This window comes from Plecotus auritus, assembly GCF_963455305.1.
Source record: "Plecotus auritus genome assembly, chromosome: 8".
Lineage (NCBI taxonomy): Eukaryota > Metazoa > Chordata > Mammalia > Chiroptera > Vespertilionidae > Plecotus > Plecotus auritus.
In genome coordinates this window covers 34,680,288-34,701,313 of record NC_137782.1, presented here as the reverse complement: position 1 = coordinate 34,701,313, position 21,026 = coordinate 34,680,288, and the positions used below count along the sequence as shown (strand labels likewise).

The window sequence follows — 21,026 nt, the reverse complement described above, 5'->3', positions numbered from 1 at the left end:
AGTAGAATGGCACCCTCTCCTGACAACCTCAGTTTCCTGGAAAAGAAAAAGCAGTGCCGTGGGCTGAGACTTGGGGAAATAGCTATATTATAGAGGCGTCAAGGGCACAGGTGAAGGGCTAGCCAGAAGCGAGAGCTGGCCTGCTCCTCTCTTAGAGATAAGAATAGGGGAACATGCAAGCCAGACTCAGTCAATGGCAGCCGGACCTGGGGATGGGAATCCTGGGACAACAGTAGCCAGAGTCCTCACAGAACTGACTCTGATGGTGACAGGTCACCACAACTCGGGCTGAGTGTGAGCATTTCTAAGTGAACTCTCACCTCTGAGCCTTAGTTAACACATCCCCAAAATGAAGGGAAATTGGCTGAATGAACCCTAAAATCCCATGTTTATATGAAGAATTTCTATTTGTTGTTTCCATTTAAATAACGAGCGCATCTGCAGCCCAGTCACGTCTTAATGCACGTGGCCTCCGGGCCCTCCTGGTACTGACTGTGTCTGCTCTGAATATCAGTCGTGGGAAAAAAGCATGGAGTCTGGATCTTCTAAGAGGAATAAGTCAGTAAAAAGACATGTGTGCCCTTTTCCTAGTGAGAAGGCCGTCCACTTTTATTTCTTCTGCACTAAACACATTTTATAGAAAATCTAGAGCAGAATATTGCAGTGTGTGATTAGGTACCAACGAGATGAATTCTGTCGGTGATTTATCTATATTTCACCTATACAGATTGTAAAAGATGCTCAGTCTATAATTTATAGACCTTCCTTTGAAAATGAGCTAATCTGACTACAGTAAATTATGATTTTGAGAAAATATCTTCTTTTCCAAAGTTCTCAAAATTGCTTATCACAATTCACCGGTTTATCAGCTGGCACCACAGAGCAGTCTTACCTTCCCAGCACTTTTCTGTGTCTGGAACCGAGGATCAGCAGTCCCGCACCTGCTTCCTGCCTGCTGCCAGGAGGGTCCATGGGGAGAACAGGGCCATTTGGGAGAACTCTCCCCATCATCTAATAACGATTGCTCTGTATACCCGTCGTGTTATGTGTAACTGCAAGTGTGGCTTTTGCATCTAGAAGACCTCCTTGTGCACAGAAAACTTCTTTTACACACACCCCAAAATCAATAGAGTCATCATCATCACTTAATGGCCATCAATTTAATTTGGATAGCAAATCTCTTTAATTGAAAGGTAAGCTGTGGTGTGAAGAACATGCAAAAACAGACACAATTGTAAAACAAATTCATTTAAGTAGGAAACACTTCATTGACTACCAAATTGGGTGGTGATTTTGAAAAATGTGAGACTAAAGGCAAATAGTTTCAAAATAAAGCAAAGAGAAAACCACATAACTTTATTCTTCAATCTTACTGAAGGCTTAATTAAGTATTTTTAACTTAATTACTAAGTGCTGCATTTTAAAGCTTAAAGTAATGGGGTTTCTTATGTAAAATTTTGTATCTGTAATGCTAATCCCAACTTCTGTAAAATGTTCTGATAGTGTCCCCGCAAATAAATGTGGTGTGTGTGTAACATACATGCATTTGTTAAGGCTAACTGTTCCCCTGCCTCACATTTGCTCACATGGGTAACCAGACTAGATTCTTTTCAATTTCCACATTTTCTGTACCTGATAAAAGGTTCTTACCACATGTGTGCGTCACACACACACACACACACACACACACTCGAGCTCCCTTGCTCACACATCCTTGCGCATTTAGAAATGCTCTTTCCTTGTTGGGAACAGCAAAGTGCTATTTGTCTGAGTGCAGACCATCGTCTCCTTCTTTTCTGAATTCCGCATGAGTTGTTACAGTGAATTAAAGAATTTCCTAGGGGAAGACAGCATCAGTCTCATAGCTTTTCCTCACACCTCCCGTTTCACTGCTGTTGTCAGTGGTAGAGACCTTAACCCCTTGGAGTCTGTACATTTCTCTGTGGCTCTTCTGGTACACGTGAAACTAGTTAGCTAGCTATCAGGTGAAGGCCAGAAAAACAGAAGAGGGGATCCCTGCCTTCAAGACATTTACAACCCAAATATAGAGGCAGGACTTACAGTTGCAAACCAAAAGGAACATAACACCTTTGGGAACGATTTCGCCCTCCCCTCCCAGATCGCAGGCCTCTGTGAGTCAAGACTAGGTTCTTTCATCTGTGACTCCCAGAGGCTGGACACATAGAAAGGATGAGAGAGTGTTCCGTGACTGTTTCTGAAGAGTTGGAAGAACAATTACAAAAGAGCACATAAGCTAACGGAAATAACTTATTCCATACAAGGGAAATTCCTGTTGACCACTCTCCTTCCCTGGATTTCTGATTCATTGGGTGAAAGGCTGGAATCTAAAGTCACACGTGTATGTACAACATGGTCATTATGGGTGTGGGTGAAGTTACTACAGCTGTGCTTGATATAACGGAAATCTATAGTTAGCCCATCTAATTAACCCTATGCATTAAGTTCTTGGCAATTCCTTAAAAAGCTGTCATTTTTTCCCAAATGCTGATGAATTATAAAATAAGCTTCAGAGACAATTCTTTACTAGTATGTGCTATAAGTCATCTGTCACTTTTGTATCAGCCATCTCTAATAGTGCCACAGTGGTGGGGTATTGCAGCATCAAAGCAGATTTGCAGGTCTGAATAACAAGTGTTTCTCAGAACACGCTCTCCTGGCTCCTAGGTAGCTGCGAGCTGTATGCAGGTCAGCTCTGCAGTAGTCTCTAGCTGAACCCATGGAGATGACGGTGTGGGAACACCCGCTTTCATGGTCACCATTGGCAAGGCCTGCTGCTTGCCCTCACAGACACTCTTGCTGCTTTGCCAGAGTTGCCTGGCCCTGGAAAAATCTTCATGTTCATCTCTGTCTGGACTTCCTGTGTATTTGCTGTTTTACTGGCCTGGGCTTGGATCCTCGGCTGTCTCACTCTGTCACCTCTAACTTTATCTGCCAAATGTGTCATAGCCTGAGAGCTTTTAAAGCATAGCCCCCGTCACACTGGGACCCACTCGGGCAGCATACATCTGTGGTTTCTTGGAGGTGTAATTGGATGCAATATGGTATGGTCTTCGTTCTGCTCACATGAGCTCTTGAAAATTGAAGAATTTCCCCTCACTTTGCACACTATAGGTATATCCTTGAATAATTTGTTGGAAAACAGTAAATGATGTGTCATCTTGATGTGGAATTCTGTTTTTCCTTCTCTACTTTGCAAATCTGGTAAATTCACTTCCTTGGCCTTGCTCTGCCTCTCCCTGAAGGCTTGAGGCTATCTGGCTAAGTAAATATGTGAGAAAATGCTGGGGGCTTCCCAGGAGAAGAGGGCCAAAGAGTCATAGTAATCCAGTGAGTAGTTTTATAGTACGTATACAACTCCTTTCAGATTAAACAAGTGGCACAACATCAGTATCTCTACTCTAGTTTCACTAATTAAGGAATTTAAGTAAAGAAGAATTTAACTGGGTAGGCTAACAGGCAAACAGAATTCCCGGCCTCAAAATGTTTTCTCTGGGGGTCTCTGCCATATGTTGAAGACCAGGGTAGGACCACATCTTATGGCTTAAGCTGCTGCCCCATTTCTCTGGGACAGGGTTTTTAGCAATGAGAATGTGGGCAGCTTTGGATACTTCTCCGATGAAAAATCCAAGAGTCATAGTAATCCAGTGAGTAGTTTTATAGTACGTATACAACTCCTTTCAGATTAAACACAAGAAGGTGTTCACACCTGACAAGAAGGTGTCGAGTAGATTGCTTCCTTGTCCTATAAAACTCAGGATCAAGGAATATGCGTTTGGGTGACCTGATTGGAAAATTGTGGGGGTACAGCTGGATTACATAGCGAGTAGTGAGTATAGTAATGAGATGAGTTAACGACCAAGGATGTCACTGGATTACCTGCTGGAACTTACTAAAAAGAAGCAGAGTCTGGCAGGAAAAAGCTAAAGGAGAACTATGATGTGCAGTGGAGAACACTGTCCACAGAAGGAATGTGAAAAGTAAAGGGGAAATAGATATTTTAAAACCAACATGGGGTTTATATCTTTTAGCTTCAGACTGTCTGCCATGAGATAGAAACTGCACCCTTATCACTTAAGTCCCTCTGATGTACCTCAGCAAATATATATCTACATATACTAATAATGCTGTCATTGCACAAAAGATTTCTAAAACTCTTCTTTCAGAATAATCTTTAGAATACGTGACACGTTTTATTGTCCTTGGTGGTTGGCAAATCTCCCTCCTTTGGCAAGAGGACTTAAGTTTGAGGAATGGCTAAAAGTCAAAGCCAAATCTATTGACTGAGGTGGGGAACAAGCTGTCTGGATAAATGTGTTTCCTCGAAGTGCTGATGCTCTCTGAGCTCGCTGGGTAGGAGAGAGAAAAGTAAGATAAACTTCTTGGGTGGTCTGTACCATGATGTTTAAATTCCATAAGAGGCATCAGGCCACATGTTTCTTTACAGTGATGAAAACAAATATAGATTTGTGTATCAGTGGGGTCCCTCAGCCTGGCCTGCGGGATCGGGCCAAAACCAGCTCTCTGACATCCTCCAAGGGGTCCCGGATTGCGAGAGGGCGTAGGCCAGGCCGAGGGACCCCACCAGTGCAAGATCCAGGTTGGGGAGGGATGCAGAAGGTTAGCCAGCTGGAGAGGGACCACAGGAGGGCTCCAGGGCGTGTCCGACCTATCTCGCTCAGTCCCAATTGGCTGGACCCCAGCAGCAAGCTCATCTACTGGTCTTAGTGGTGGTCAGTGCATGTCATAGCTACTGATCCACCGGTTGACTATCTGCCCCCTGGTGGTCATTGCATGTCATAGCGAGTGGTTGAGCGGCCTTAGCATATCATTAGCATATTATGCTTTTGATTGGTTGAATGGACAACTAGACACTTAGCATATTAGGCTTTTATTATATAGTACAGATGTGACCTTGTGTGTATTATAAATATTGTACAACATATTGTATGTATGGGAAGTATTATATGTCCATCAATTAATAATATTAGTCAATAGATGCAATTGGAAGACCAGATAGAAAACCAGACACGGTGTGGGAGGAACTTCAGGCAGGAGCAGGAGCCTGGTGGTGTGAAGCTGATTTATTGGGGCTCTACGGCATTTTCCCAAATTCAGCCTAGCCAGACCGTCAGAAGCAGCTCTTGATTTTGTGTCAGTTTTGAAATTGGCTTCAAGGATGGTGCCCAAGGAAGACCCCAGGGCCAAATCAAACAGGTTTGGAAGGGAGGAGCTGGGAAACCTATGATAAGCCAGGTCCTTACACTAAGCCTTTATACATCTTATCTCATTTAATCTCTACAACCTCCCTAAGAAATCAGTGCTGCCACCCATATTATATATGTCAAAACTGAGGCTCAGGGGTATGACTCACACGCTAGCTAAAAAAAAAGGAAAAAAAGAGCACATACTCTTCCATCTTCATTGCACAGAGACCAAAGCAGTGTGTATTTTCAGGATATTTAAATGAGGAAGTGTTTTTATTGCTGTGAGAGCTCTGTAAAAAAAAGATTTGGATACAATAAATCTGTTCTCTTGGAAACCTCACTGGCAGCTGCTCTTGGCTGGGGTTCTTTGGGTAACTTTACTTAGTAGCAAGCAGCCTCTTTGCTCTTGCTATCCAGTATCTCCATCAAAGCTGTGCTCAACTATTAATAGAACTGTGGTCACTCCTTCTGGATGGCTCTTTTTGGAAGAGAGAGAGACAGACAGATGGGGCGGGGGGGGGGGGGGGACAGAGAGAGAGAGGGAGGGAGAGAGAGAGTTGAAAACCCCTTTAGGAATCAAAACTCCTAACGTACCTTTCTTTCCCTCCCTCTCCCTTCTACCCCTTAGAGGAAGTAATGTTTATTAGATCACACTATGGTGGCCCCAACTGAAGAACTAACATTCAGTTCCTTAATCCTTCTTAATCATGGGTTTCTTAGTCCTTGGACCCCTGCACATAAACAGACCTTCACATTCTGCCCCAGGCTCCTCCCTGCAACTGGTGGAGTTGGTGATGGGGGGGGGGGGGGGAGAGACACCAGCAGAAACAGCAATTTGTGATCAGTGACAAAAAAAAAATGAGTGATGGTTTCACTGTGCTTCTACTCTTCTCTCTCCCCCACCCCACATACTGTCTCTCACCCCCAAAAAGGCGAGGAAGCTAAAGTCATTTTAAGGCTTCCTACTTAGCATCTGTTCCTGAAGCCAGACCTGGCCAGATTGAAGAAAGGATGATACACCTTGAGTGCCATCCTCCCCAAATTGTGCTTGGAGCCACGCCTGGCTCTGCAGCCTCGCCTTCCACACTAGGAGCTTATTCCCTGAAACAAGTCACTCACCCTCCTGGGCCTGTCTTTCGTTTCTTCATGTGAGGACATGGGGAAATGGAAGGAATGAGGGGGATGGTGAGCCGCCCTGGCCAGAGCCGATCTCCTCTCAGCCTGTCACTTGGCTCCCTGAGCCGCTCAATGAGGCCCCGGTTGTGCAAATGCAGTGATTCCAATGGCGAAATCCAAGCGTCAAAGGCTTATATGTGGCAGTGGTCATGACCTTGAAAATGAGTGTTTGGAAACTGACTGTCTCTGTGATGCCTCACAGCTTCATTTGATATGAATTTCCTCCCCACAAATCGCAAACACCACTTCCGAATTTCTCCTGGATGCTCATCAAACCACCCTAATGGGAGAACAGACCTTCTGGCCACTCTCCCAAGTCTTCTCAGTCCCTGGAATAAGGTCTGCAGGAAAGAAGTTCCCCGTGCTCCCCCCCCCCCCCACCCCGGCCACATAAACCAGGCACAGTTAACAATGCTCAGTTAACCTCTTCCTTCTCCAGAAAACCCTGCTCCACGTCTCCCCCGCCCCCTTAGTGGCCCCTAGCCCTCTGAAGTTCTGCGGCCACCTGGAGTCCCGATCACAAAGTTATCATTTAATAAGAATAAGAATTTCCATTGTGTGAGCACTTACACTGGGGCAGATGTTTTAATTGCATCATGTCCCTTAATCCAGTGGTTCTCAAACTCATCTGTTCTTGGGAGTCGCCTGAGGAGCTACAAGAAACTATGGACACCTCTGTCTCACCCCAGAAAGTATGATTTAATTGGCCTAGAGTGTGTCCTGGGCTTTGGAATTTAATACACTCCCACCCACCCCCACGTGATTCTATGTGCAGACAAATTTGGTAACCCCTGACTTAATCATAGATCACTTTGAGGTTAGAACTAAAATCGCCCCCTCTTTACAGAAGAAGAGCCTTAAGCAAACTTGAGTAACTTGCCCGAGCTCACATCAGCCTTAGGGAGGACCAGACTCTGCAGTCCAGTTGTGTTGTCTAAATCCTTGCTACTCAAAGTGTGGTCCGCAGACCAGCGGCATCACCTGGCAGCTGGGTTGAAATGCAGATCCGGGGCCCCACATCCTCAGACCTCCCTAATCCAAGCTCCTGGAGTGGGCACTGGGGTGTGGTAACAAGCTCTGCAGGGCATTCTGCTGCCTGCTGAAGCCTGACAACCACAGCTCTAGCCACGTGAGGATGCCCTGAAGGTCACAGTAATTTGCTGCCAGCCTGGGGAGCTCCAGCTCCAGCCTGCCAGGGGTCATCTAACCTTACTGTACCTGGGGGTCATCTGGGCTGCCGTTTAAAATGACCCACCTTGGAGAACATTTTCAGGCAGCTAGAAATCCTGCAGTTACTCTGCTTTCTGTGCTGTTTCATGTTTGTGCATTTTAAAGCCAACAGTGACACCCACCCACCTCCCCCCACCCCGCTTTGGAGGCAGGGACCACATCCTGCTATCCTGCAGCCTCCCGCTGTGAGGCACACAGCAGGGCTCAGTAGCAGGTGCCTGACGGAGGGCCCGATGGACCCCGCTCCAGGGCACCAGCTACTGAACCTGATCAGAGCCTCCCTTCGGGGCTGAAGGCTGCTGCCTTAGGATTAGGGTGTGTGGAGGCACAGCCTCTCCTGGACATTGCGCAGGTAACACTGGGCTGCAGAAGGCAGTCAAGCCTGGCCTCCATCTGAGGGGAGGAGTGTCTGGTTCTGCTCCTACAGGTGCCACAAAACCACTGGTCTTCACACCTCTGCATGGTCTTCACAGCCAGGCATGGAAAGTCTGCATCCAGAAAGAAGCATACATTCCTCCTCCCCCTTTTCCCCCTCCTCCCCCTCCCCCACTCCTCCCCCTCTTTTTAAAAAGCAAAATTATAATTTGACACAAATCCAAGCAGTTGAAAAGACACTAAAAGGAACCCAATTTAGAAAGGTTTTCGTAGGCTAAAAACAGATGTGGTGAACCATTTCAGGATGTTCCAGGAGATGAGATGGAGAGGGTGGGGTTGGAAATGGCTCATCCGCCTCTTCTGGGTCCGCCTGCACAGGTGCTCTGCACAGGAGAAGGCTCTGTCCACAAACACGTTCTGGAAGGAAGCAACCCCAGGCTCCCTTTCTCCTAATTACTGCTCGTTATAGAGCAACCGGCAGCGGCGCTGAGTTAGCATCTGACCAAGCGTTTTGGAGCAGACCAGGTTTCTTTCCGTGGTTCACTCTCTGCGAAGAAAAGAGTGGTACCTGTCCCATAGGGGCGTGGCTGGCCCTTTGGCAACCTCGGGATCTCCTGGCTATAGCTCTCTCGTATACTGGAATATTTGATATGTAAATCTTTGAAATATTATGGGTAAACCATAATATGTATAAGTATTTATACTTTGTAAAGTCATGATTATGTTCCCATTGCAAGGGGCGGGGGAGGACTAAAAATGGGAACTAAAAATTTATTGAAGGCAGAGACCATCTTTGTCTTATGCTGCACTATATCTACAACTCCTGATGTGTCTGTCCTACATCTTGCCAAGTAAAGGTAGTAAGGCTTATCTAAAACCTCACTGAATCAGCTGCCAGAAAGTTTCATAGGAAGTGGCTAAGATAACAGCCAGCCGGTACCACACTGGAAGCATTAGAGTACCAAGGTGCTTGGCATTCTGGGAAAGGTCACCTCAGTCCATATTTCTTTTTGTAAACTTTCCCAATCTGGGATTTTCCTTCTTACACTGACCCTATCATTGTCTCCATAAAATTCAGTTCTACACATATCTATTGATATTCAGTGTCTATGGGACACGATAGGAAATATTGCAGGATTTACAGAAATAAGCAATAAGATGCCTTTACATGGTGGCATGTAATAGGCAGGTATCAAGCATTCTAGCAAAACATGCACATTTCATCAGAGGACCAGAAAGAGAGAGACTCACTTCTAGACTTTGAAGGGGTATGGCTTTTGAGATAATCTTTGAAGAAAGGATAAAATTTTCAGCTAGGAGTATGGGTGTGAGCAGAACATTCTAAACAGAAGGAATGGCATGAGTAGGAATCTGGATCATGAGATCTGTTTGGGGCTCATGCAAATTACTTATCTCTGAACGTAGTGGATAGAAAGGAGAGTAGTAAAAACTAAGGATAAGCCCAGTAGTTGTGGCCAAAGGAAAAGGAACCTTACATGCTGGGCCCACGTGTAACTTCTATTACATGTAATTTCTATTGGAAATAGACGCTTATTGAGCAGAACAAGTAAATGCCATTGGCTTTACCCTCTGGCAGGTTTTTTCTGGTGATGGTATGAATAGAATGTTCATGCAGGAAATTGCCAGATCCTAAACCAAGATTATGGCAAAGGGAATAAAAAGTTAGAAAACATATTGGAGAGGTATTTCAAAAATGTCTTACACTTCGCAGTTGGTTGGGTCTTAGAGACGGAATCACTGATTTTGTGCCTGGGTAACTGGGGAAATTGTAGCATCATTAACATAGGGAATCATGAGTGTAGTTGATGGGGGACAAAGAATTCTCTTTTAGGCATATTGCCTTTGAGGTGCTGGCAGGACCTCCAAGGGCGATGCCCACAAAAGAAGTTAGAAATGGAATTCAGCACTTGGAGAATGGGGCCAGAGGCACAGAAGTGTATCCTGGAGAAGTGGTGATAGGAGTGGATGAAGCTGCCAGGAATTCAACACGGAGCCGCAGAGGCTCAGACGGAGCCCCGAGGACACCTCCATGACTGTAACTCTAAGTTGGGAAAACCACACAGTTACTTCCTTTTTCAGAAAAAAAAAATTCTAATCTGACTGTTGGCTTTGATTTCCTGCTCAGTTCTCCTGCTCTTTCCTCATCCCAAGCTTTTGCTGAAGTCTGCAAGAGCTACAGGACCAAAAAAAATGTACTAGGAAAAGTCAAGTCTAACAAATTTCTTCCACCTGAAAAATCCTCAGATTAGAGGCTTTCAATAATATGGAAAGACTGGGGGAGAAACCAAGATGGCAGCATAGGTAAACACCTAAACTGCTGCCTTGCACAACAACTTCAAAACTACAACTAAAAGACAAAATGGACATCATCCAGAACCACAGGAAAGCTGGCTTTCCTTCCACAACTAGAAGGAAAAAGAAAAGCACACGGAGACTCAGAGGAGCTGCAAAAGGCTGAGGTACGGAAACGCACGCGGAGAGGACGGGTGGCTGAGGGCCTGGCTGGCTATCCCAAGCAGGAGGGAGACGGAAGCTCCCGACTGCACTGAACCCCAGTTCCGGGTGAGATCCTGGGGACCCAGACTCATACAGGGGGAATCTGGACTGTCAGGAAAAGAGAAAAGCACACGGAGACTCAGGGGAGCTGCAAAAGAGCAGAGGTCCGGAGGTGCGCACGCAAGCGCGAGTGGAGAAGACTGACTGCTGAGTGTGCCGCTGGCTTTCTCAAGCGTGAGGGAGATGGAAGCTCCCGACTGTGCTGAACTCCAGTTCCAGGCGAGAATCGGGGAACCCAAACCCATTTGGGGAGAAACTGGATTGTCTGGCAGCGGGCGAAACTCGAGGGTAGCTTTCTCTCAGAGGTGCTTGTAGTGATTACCGAGGGACACTGAGACCCAGGGGCCTCATAGGGAAGAGTTGACGGGAAGCCGAGGCTGTCTGCTCCACACTGAGACTCCGCCCCATCCAAGCTGAGCACAGAGGCTTTGGCAATTTTCCAAGTCTTGTCTCATAAGGGTGTCTCCAGCACAGAAGTTCTCCCACTGTAGACACAGCTGATCCTCACAGCCAATTGGCCTGGAGGTCAATTCCTCCCAGTGATACGAACAACAATCAAGACTTAACTACAACAAGGCTGTGCACACAGTCCACAAAGGGGTGCACCAAGAGTGTCCACCTCAGGTAACTTGGGGAGGCTGAGCCACTGGGCCATATAGGAAACCTAGCACACAAAGCTACTCTACCAACTCAGGGAAACAACAAAAATGCGGAGACAAAGAAACAGATCACAAATGAAAGAAATGGAGGAAAGCAAATGACTGGATATAGAGTTCAAAACCACGGTTATAAGGTTTTTCAAGAATTTCCTTGAAAAGGCCGATAAATTTAGCAAGACCCTCAAGGATATGAAAAAGGACCAACTAGAAATTAAACATACACTGACTGAAATAAAAAATATTATACAGAGACCTAACAGCAGACTAGAGGAACGCAAGAATCAAGTCAAAGATATGAAATACAAAGAAGCAAAAAACACTCAACAGGAAAAGCAAAAAGAAAAAATAATCCAAAAATTTGAAGATAGTGTAAGGAGCCTCTGGGACAACTTCAAGCATACCAACATCAGAATGATGGGGGTGCCAGAAGAAGAGAGAGAGCAAGATACTGAAAACCTATTTGAAGAAATAATGACTGAAAACTTCCCCCACCTGGTGAAAGAAATAGACTTACAAGTCCAGGAAGTGCACAGAACCCCAAACAAAAGGAATCCAAAGAGGACCACACCAAGACACATCATAATTAAAATGCCAAGAGCAAAAGACAGAGAATATTAAAAGCAGCAAGAGAAAAACAGTTAATTACCTACAAGGGAGCACCCATACGATTGTCAGCTGATTTCTCAACAGAAACTATGCAGGCCAGAAGGGAGTGGCAAGAAATATTCAAAGTGATGAATAGCAAGAACCTACAACCAAGATTACCCAGCAAAGCTATCATTCAGAATGGAAGGTCAGATAAAGAGCTTCACAGTTAAGAAAAAGCTAAAGGAGTTCATCAACACCAAACCAGTATTATATGAAATGCTAAAAGGTACTCTTTAAGAAGAGGAAGAAGAAGAAAAAGGTAAAGATAAAAATTATGAACAATGAATACATATCTATCAACAAGTGAATCTAAAAATCAAGTGAATAAAAAATCTGATGAACAGAATAAACTGGTTAATATAATAGAATCAGGGGCATAGAAAGGGAGTGGACTGACAGTTCTCAGGGGGAAAGGGGTGTGGGAAGAGACTGAACAAAAACCGTACACCTATGGATGAGGACAGTCGGGGGAGGTGGGGGCAAAGGGTGGGGTGGGAACCAGGTGGAGGGGAGCTATGAGGGAAAAGAAGAGGAACAACTATAATAATCTGAACAATAAAGATTTATTAAATTTAAAAAAATAAAGTGTATTAAAAGCAAAAATATATATATATATATAGACTGTGTTCAGATTTTGCCAAGATTTGTGTATTGACTTTACTTAGATTAAAATGAACCTGTAATTCTAAATTGGAAAAACCACATGGCTACTTCCTTTCTCAGAAAAAAATAAAAAAAATTCTGATCTTACTGTTGGCTTTGATTTCCTGCTCACTCCTTCTCAAAAATGTTCAATCGATTCCTGAAACTGGAAGTAATTTAAAATTCAGAGGAGCTAAAATATTGCAAACTACCTTTTATAGTTGATTTTTCCAGGCCATTCCCTAAGTTAAGATAAACAGGAAATGAATGGTTACTGTAACTGGGATATTTGCAGTATAAATATGATCTGTTAACTTTAGACCATTTTCCTAGGCTTTGCTCCTTTTATAACTCACATTTTGTCTTCTGGGGAGAGAAGAAAAGCATACATGATCTAAGAAAATAAACTTTGCTCTGTAGTGTGCAGCTTAACTTCTGGTCTTCATGCAAATTTTATCCTGTAAATCATTTGGGAAACTATCATTTGGGGAACTAAAAAACAAACAAACTCTAAACCCTTTATTTCCTTTTTTGTTTTCTAAAGGTCAAATGCTGCAAATACTGGCCAGACGACACAGAGATATATAAAGACATTAAAGTTACCTTAATAGAAACAGAACTACTGGCAGAATATGTAATAAGAACATTTGCTGTTGAAAAGGTAAGTTTTCGCACTGCAGACTTTGAAAAGCCATGGCCAGATATTAGTGGTGCTAGCCTTATTAACTTACTAAGCTAATCTGTACATGGTCACACCTGAATGCAGGTAGACTCTACCTAGTAATTTCTCAAGATTGCATCTCGCCCTTTGATTCTGTAACAGCTCAGTTCCATCTTTGAAGCAAATCATTCCCATTTCATGAGTCTATATTTTGCAGTTACACCAAAAGATAATGCCTATCTGTCTGTTTCCTTTTTCTTTTTAACCTGGTTGATATTGTTTAGTTTCTCTCTCTCTCTCTCTCTCTCTCTCTCTCTCTCTCTCTCTCTCTCTCTCTCTCTCCATTCACTGACAGTTTAATAAATGCCTTCATGTTGTATGTCCATGTGGGTTCCTGTAGTGAGTATCTGTGTTGAGACCCAGGTCCTAACTCCTCCTGGAATCCCTCTACTTCCTGAGGCTTTTCAGGCCTCTGGTTTCACACGGACTGATGGATCTTCCAGGTAGAAGTGACTTACCTGGAAACATAGGACACCCTTGCATGAACCAGCACCCCATTCGTACTCACTCCCATACTGGTCTCAGCCTTTTGTACTTGCTGGTGGTGGGTCGTGAATGCTCTGCCTTGGCTCTCCTCTGCCTCATCCCATGTGCATGGATGGGGCTTCTCCGGGAAGCACTGTAGGGCATAACAGGGAATTTCCTTATTCCCCCTCTTTCTGCTGACATAGGGAGGGGCCGGAAGTGAAGCAAACTGCAGTCCATCCAGAGAAGTGTCACAGGTAGGCTGTGGGAAGGTGGAGGTGATGTGGCTGAGAAACACTCTGCCTGCCAGTCCTCATCTTGCCTCCAATGAAGGGGACACATGATTTTGTGTCTGAGGTCCACAGACTTTGTGTCAGGAGCTGCTTCTCCAGAACTCAGCCCTGCACTGTTACACTGGGCATAGCAATTTTGTTGTGAATTTATTCAGTGCAAGCTGGTGCTCATTTACACTATCAGGTCCTCTTGGAGGACCTGGATTGTCCGTGGACTGCTGGGTAGTTGGCTGTTGGCCTTCTCCTCTACTCTATATTCGTACTTTTTGGGTTAGCAAGAACCAGTTTTAAGGAAATTGCAGCATCTGTTTATTGGCTAATTTACTCTTATGTTTTGAACTACCTATCTTGGGTTTCAAATTCATATTTGTCAGAGAATCACAAGACTGAAAAGATTTTATTTTAGTCTGTTTCTAATACTGTTTTTTTCAGCCTGTCATTTTTAATAAGCAGGCAGGAGACTTGGGGACTTCAAAGAATGTGGAGTTCTAGTTGCCTCAATTCTTCAAGTTCTGAACCTCACACTTCAATTTTTTTTTCCATCTTAGGCAGGTTTTGGGGGGAGGATTTCTGTACAGCTCTTGGCAAGAGCGCTCGTGAATTCCATTAAAACAGCGATAAAAGATCCTCAATATTTTTTCTTTTTTAAAAAAATCATCCAAAGCCATCACTTAAACATAGAGTTCTTTGAACAGTAGTCAGCTCTCTAATAAGCTGAAAAAGCGTCTCTGATGCTGAAGGAAGGGTTTGTTTGTTTCTTTGCTCTTTTTTAACCTCTTATTATACTCTCCTACATCCCCAGTTACACAGAAATGTTTTAGAAATACCCAGTTATTTTAGTCACCAGACAACTAGCAAAGAGGTGGTGGAAGGGAGGGAGGAGGAGCTTTTTCAGGCTTTGAGGGAAATTAAAATGACCTGTTCGTGATTTTCTAACTGGGCAATTGGAAACTTTAAGGAAAACAAATCATTAGCACTTCCATGGAGCACTTCTTGTAGAAATTAAGCTTTCTCATTAGAGGTGGGGCGGGGGGTACAGTCAGTCATATACTGTGCGAGCCCTGCAGTTCTGAGAATATGTTGCATCAAGGGACCGAAGGTGAAAAATGGATTTGGGCTCCACTCTGCAAAACACGTTGCAATCTGAAACTGATGAAGCCCTGTTTTGCATGGGACTGTCATCTTTCCTTTCCCACGTAGTGATGACTCAAAGCTAAACAGATATTAAGTAAGGTAAAGTGTCCACTGTGTCAGGAGGAAGACAGCTTAAAAGTCCCCATGGATCTCGGCTGTCTGGTGAATCTATCCCAGTCTATCCTGGCAGAAAGGAAGTTGACAATGGCCACCGAATTCTCTCTACCTAGGAGGTGTTTGGGGTTCAGAGAAGGCAGTGGGAATATGAACCTACTGCCTCGAAGACAAAGCATGCACAGATATTTATTAAGTACACACTTTGTTCTAGGCACTATTGTATATCTTGAGTTCTTCTTTCCCATTAAATTACATGGAAAAATTAAGTGAATATTACTTTTTTATATTGCATTAATACTTGTTATAATGAAAAATAAACAAAAATATGATGGTATCAAATTGGGAAGTATTTGTACTGTGATCATTAATCACATCCATGATTTAAACACACCCCCCCCCAAATGAACTGACTCAGAAGCAATTTCCTCTGCTAATCTTGAACATGTAAGAGGGTTGAGGTTTCTTTTGGGAAAAAGACATTTATCTTGCTCCGAAAGTGAGTCTGAAAGAGATCAGTTGGGGGCCCATCTCATGATGGATGAAGTTTGAGACTTGGGAATGCTGGAGCTGAAATCTAGCAAAGCTAGAAGGGCAAGTTCTCAAAAAATGAAAATTAAGAGGAAAAGCAGTATATGGGGGGAAATGCCCTTCAGTGGTCTTTGGAATAAATAAATATGTATTATAGGCATCCCCACTGCGTGGGACCATGACTGACCCAGTTGTCATACCTAAAGCTAGGGAGCTCTCTAGGGATTTGGAGGGTGACCCACCTCAACCCTTTGTCTTCTAATGGAGACTTTGGGACTGGCTGTGGTATCAGCAATAAGGAATGTGGGCTCCTAACCACCTTGTAATGTTACTTTGGGATAACAGAGCATATGTAGCAGATAACTGTTGATTTTCATTCATGACTCTCTGATAGCTTAATACCTTAATGCTTAAACATTAAAGAATAGCATGATTTTCAAAGAGTACTAAAGCTTCAACTTTTGTGGGTTATTAAACTAAGACATATTAATACACTTACAGCAAGCAAGTCTTACCTTAAAATCTATAATTGTTAGCCTCTTCCAATCTTTCAGAGCACTTAAAATTCTGAATTTCTCTACTCATAAGTATGTGTGAACAATGACTGATGGTGAATGTGATAAGGTTAGTGGGTACTTAGTGTTATGATAAATAAAACCAAACTCAGGGACTAACACAGAAATGGTAAATAGTCACTAAATGAGACAGGAGAAAATTCAATTTAACCTCAAATTTACATCCAGCCTTGATTCTGGATGTAATTGTTGTTTTCAAAACAGACTTTGGCTTTAAGACACAGTCTTACAACATAGGCTCATGGTTAGAAAAAAAAATTGATGGATATATATCAACTAAAATATTCTCAAAACAAGAATAAGTTTTTTAAAAACAAAACCTTAAGGTTCTTTTCTTCTGCCTTCCCTTCACTTCAGTGGCAGGCAACTCTCCCACTTCAACTTACTGATCCAACAACCTGAACACAGGATGCACTGTCTGAATACCTCTGTGTCCCCAGCACCTAGGGTCATACCTGAAGGAAGCATTGCATTCACTGAGATGGTCACTGAATGGATGAATGGATTAAATGTTTACCCAGATTAAAAAAAGAGAAATCTAACAAAATGAATTGCAAATGAAAATTAGTTCTCTGACCTAAGTAGTTGGAAAGTAGTCCTCATTCATTCTTCCAGTGACATTCTCTAAGCATCCACAGTGTGTACACTGCTCGAGGGCCCAGGACAAAGGAATCAGAACATGGAAGAGAGAGAACAAGGGTCTTGCATTTTAGTAGTTGATCTCTTAAGCACACAGGTCCCTGTTCTGTGCCTCTTTCTCTGTGAACTCACACCTCACCCTTAGGATCTAAGTGACACATAAACTGTTCACTGAGTCTACTTTTTAGAAAGGAATTTCAAGGACTCAAAGAGATCCATCCATTCATTTGCTGGAATTGCACCTGTCAATTAGTATTGTCCCCAAACATCACCTCCCCTTCCACCCCTCGAGTATCTTCTTGCCTGTGGTAAGGTTTTCAAAGTGCGTATAAACTCTAAGAGTGACCTTCTTCCCAGCGACCCAGGGTTTCTATCCCTAGGCTTACTGACTGCCGGAGGGTACCCGATGCTCTCCTGGTTGCTCATCATGTGTTTTCCTTTGTTCTCTTCCTGCATTGTGCTGACTGGGAATGGCAGAGGGGCGTTCATGAAATCCGAGAGATCAGACAGTTTCACTTCACTGGCTGGCCCGATCACGGGGTCCCTTACCATGCCACAGGGCTGCTGGGATTCGTCCGGCAGGTCAAATCGAAGAGCCCGCCCAACTCAGGCCCATTGGTGGTGCACTGCAGGTGAGTAGCATGCCCAGAGCCTCTGGAAGGACGCACAGAGGGCAGTGGGTGTGGGTCTCCTTTGGGTGGGGAAAATGCTCTGGAAGCCAATGGAGGCGATGGTTGCACACCATTGTGAAGGTGTGAAATGCCACTGAATTGTACACTTTAAATGGTTTATTTTATGTGATGTGTATTTCGTCATAATACGATAATTTTTTTAAAGAAGCAGCTACACAGGGGTCCTTCTCCTCCTCTAATAGACATCTCTCTCCACTCAGTGCTGGTGCTGGGAGGACCGGCTGTTTCATCGTTATTGATATCATGTTGGACATGGCGGAAAGGGAAGGGGTGGTGGACATCTATAACTGTGTCAGGGAGCTGCGGTCACGGAGAGTGAACATGGTGCAAACGGAGGTACTGTGCTCCCCATCAGTTCCCATCAGCTCTTGAACTGGTCCCCGAGGGCCTCTTATGCATCCCTACCCCCCAGAGCCAAGGAGAAAAGAAATGATGGCAGTTATCTCTCCAAAACTCCCTAAAAGAAAAAGTGATACACCTGGCAGCCTTTCTTTCCTTCCTCCCTTCTTTCTTTTGTTTTTCCTTTCATAAACAAACACAAAAGGCCACGAGTCTCACAGGTAACAGAATCTGTAGCCATGAGCCTAAATCTGTGTGTGTTTCTGGGTCAAGGAGCCCAGTGGAGTCTCTGCATTAAGGCTTCAGGCTTCCAATTCCATTTCTTTTTATTATGCCTTTAAACTAGCTGGTAACCAGGGCAAGGTCACGCCTGAGAATAGCCAGGCAGTTGCCAAGTGACTCAAGGGTCATATCTGTACATTTTGTTCCTTTCCTGGTCCCTAAAAATTCTTCCCAGTGGCCTGGTATCATGGGAATTTGCCCATTTTATAGAAGCACTATGTACCAACTAGTACTTCTATCAACTAGAATTCAAAGTGTATCAGGAATTTAAGCTTTTGAGGAAAAATAATTAGATCCTATTCCTAGGAAATTCATATTTTTACTAATATGTGATTGTTTTAAGTAAGCTTTACACTCCCCACCTGGAAAATGATCTGTGAAGTAGAAGAAGAACTAAAAACAATCCAGTACATTTGGTTTATACATAAAGTTTACACAACACACTGGAAAATCTAATTTATTTATTTATTTATTTTAGCTAACAAAGAAAAATAGCAGAAACTTTAAATGCTATTTTCCTGGTCTTTTTCTCTTTAGAGTAGGAATTCTTTGTTTTAAAGATAATAATGATAATGTATTTTTTAAATAAATTTTTATTGATTTCAGAGAAGAAGGGAGAGGGAGAGAGAGATAGAAACATCAATGATGAGAGAGAATCATTGATCGGCTGCCTCCTGCATGCCCCCTACTAGGGATCAAGCCCGCAACCCAGGCATGTGCCCTTGACCAGAATCAAACCTGGAACCCTTCAGTCTGCAGGCCGACACTCTTATCCACTGAGCCAAACCGGCTAGGGCGATAATGTATTTTTAATGTACTTTACAGTTGATCAAATGTTGTCTCATCCACTGTCCCACTTGCTCTCTTTTTTGAGGTGATGTTGAATGGCAGTGGATGTTTTGAGAATTAAGAGTCCTGGTTATTTGTAGAAATTAAAGTAAAAAGTAATGAGACTCATTTGCATCTCATGTAATTAAAAGTTGATAATAGGTATGGTAAAACTTTAGTAAGTAATTGTAGAGAAAGTCAGTGCCAGTTCTGAATTAGAGGACCCATTTTTATTATTTTTAAAATACATTTTTATTGATTTCCAAGAGGAAGGGAAAGGGAGAGAAAGATGGAAACATCAAGGAAGAGAGAGAGAATCATTGATGGGCTGTCTCCTGTATGCTCCACACTGGAGATCGAGCCAGCAACCCGGGCATGTGCCATGATCGGCAATTGAACCGTGACCTTCTGGTTCATAGGTCGACACTGAGCCACTGAGCCATGCTGGCCAGTCTAAAGACCCATTTTTAAACTGTGGACTTGTAACCTACAAACAAGAGCCCTTCTCTGGACGTGGAAGAACTTTCGTAATTATCACATTCATTAATATTTCAAAGTAAACAGTTCTAAGTGCTCAGAACTGATTTTTCACTGTGATGTCAAGTTTCCCTAGACCTTCTCTGCATTATTAATTTGGTTGGCAAATTCTTTTTTTATCATAGATACAATTCTGCTCATTTTCTCATCTGAAATACTGAGTTTCAAACCTGTGGGATCAGAATTACCAAAGTAGTTTAGCCATAGTTACTCTAGCACCGTGGTCGGCAAACTGCGGCTCGCGAGCCACATGCAGCTCTTTGGCCCCTTGAGTTTGGCTCTTCCACAAAATACCACGGCCTGGGCGAGTCTATTTTGAAGAAGTGGCGTTAGAAGAAGTTTAAGTTTAAAAAATTTGGCTCTCAAAAGAAATTTCAATTGTTTTACTGTTGATATTTGGCTCTGTTGACTAATGAGTTTGCCGACCACTGCTCTAGCATCACAGTGCTTGCTCTAGTATTTATCAGTGTCTGATTGGTTTTAATCAGTCCATATAAATGGGTTGAGCCCGTTTGTCTCTTCCTCCCATTAAGCTGTCATGCGTGGCCTTTCAGTGACCGTGCCAGCTGTGCCACGTGGGGAATACCCCCCTCCCAGCAGTCAGGTCCTCACACAGGATCTCTCTCCTCAGAACACTGGTCCATTTCCTTGACCACGTGGGGCTGTCTTCCCTCTTTCTCTGTCTCATCTCTCAGGCACCTTGGTTTCTCTGGTACTAACCAGTCCCCTCTGCTTCACCAGGAGCAATATGTGTTTATCCATGACGCCATCCTAGAAGCCTGTCTTTGTGGAGACACCTCCATCCCTGCTTCCCAAGTTCGGTCTCTGTATTATGACATGAACAAACTGGACCCACAGACAAATTCAAGCCAGATTAAGGAGGAGTTCCGGGTAAGTCATGCTAAAGGGAGAGGCGAGTGGCTGTGACTTTGCTCCTCAAGAAATATATCTAAGTCAGATCTTGAATCATTGAGGCAACATAGGGTTCCTGAACCTCAGCAATGTTGATATTTGGGGCTGGGGAATTCTTTGCTGTGGGGCTGTCATGTAGGGTCCCTGGACTCTACCAACTGGATGCCAGAAGACCTCCACCACATCAGTTGTGACAACCAGAAATGTGTGCGGGCATTGCCTGTGTCCCATGGGGTCAAAGTTACTTTTTGAGAACCATTGGTCTAGCAGTGCCACTTCCCCACTTCAAAGGCAGACTCCAGGTAGTCCCATAATGCCCCGGGGTGCAGCCAAAACAAGCAAGATACTATATTCAGGAACTCTTGCCAAGAGTTCCTCATCCTCACGTTCAGTCTAAATGTACCTGGCTCTAGACCAATTCTACCCAGCCTT

At 43.8% G+C, this 21,026-nt stretch overlaps 1 protein-coding gene across 10 annotated transcripts in view; it reads left to right on the top strand.

Annotated features, from left to right (window-relative positions):
- Positions 1 to 21,026, top strand: part of PTPRM (protein tyrosine phosphatase receptor type M) — a 668,229-nt gene that overhangs the window by 622,675 nt on the left and 24,528 nt on the right. For 5 of the 10 annotated variants that reach the window (XM_080683126.1, XM_080683124.1, XM_080683122.1 and 2 more), the window contains 5 exons: positions 13,077 to 13,193; positions 13,925 to 13,975; positions 17,482 to 17,636; positions 17,897 to 18,032; positions 20,424 to 20,573. In XM_080683126.1, coding sequence (XP_080539252.1) covers positions 13,077 to 13,193; positions 13,925 to 13,975; positions 17,482 to 17,636; positions 17,897 to 18,032; positions 20,424 to 20,573 — 609 coding nt within the window. The remainder of the gene's footprint in view (positions 1 to 13,076; positions 13,194 to 13,924; positions 13,976 to 17,481; positions 17,637 to 17,896; positions 18,033 to 20,423; positions 20,574 to 21,026) is intronic. The other 5 variants (XM_080683128.1, XM_080683127.1, XM_080683125.1 and 2 more) reach the window with 1 other exon arrangement.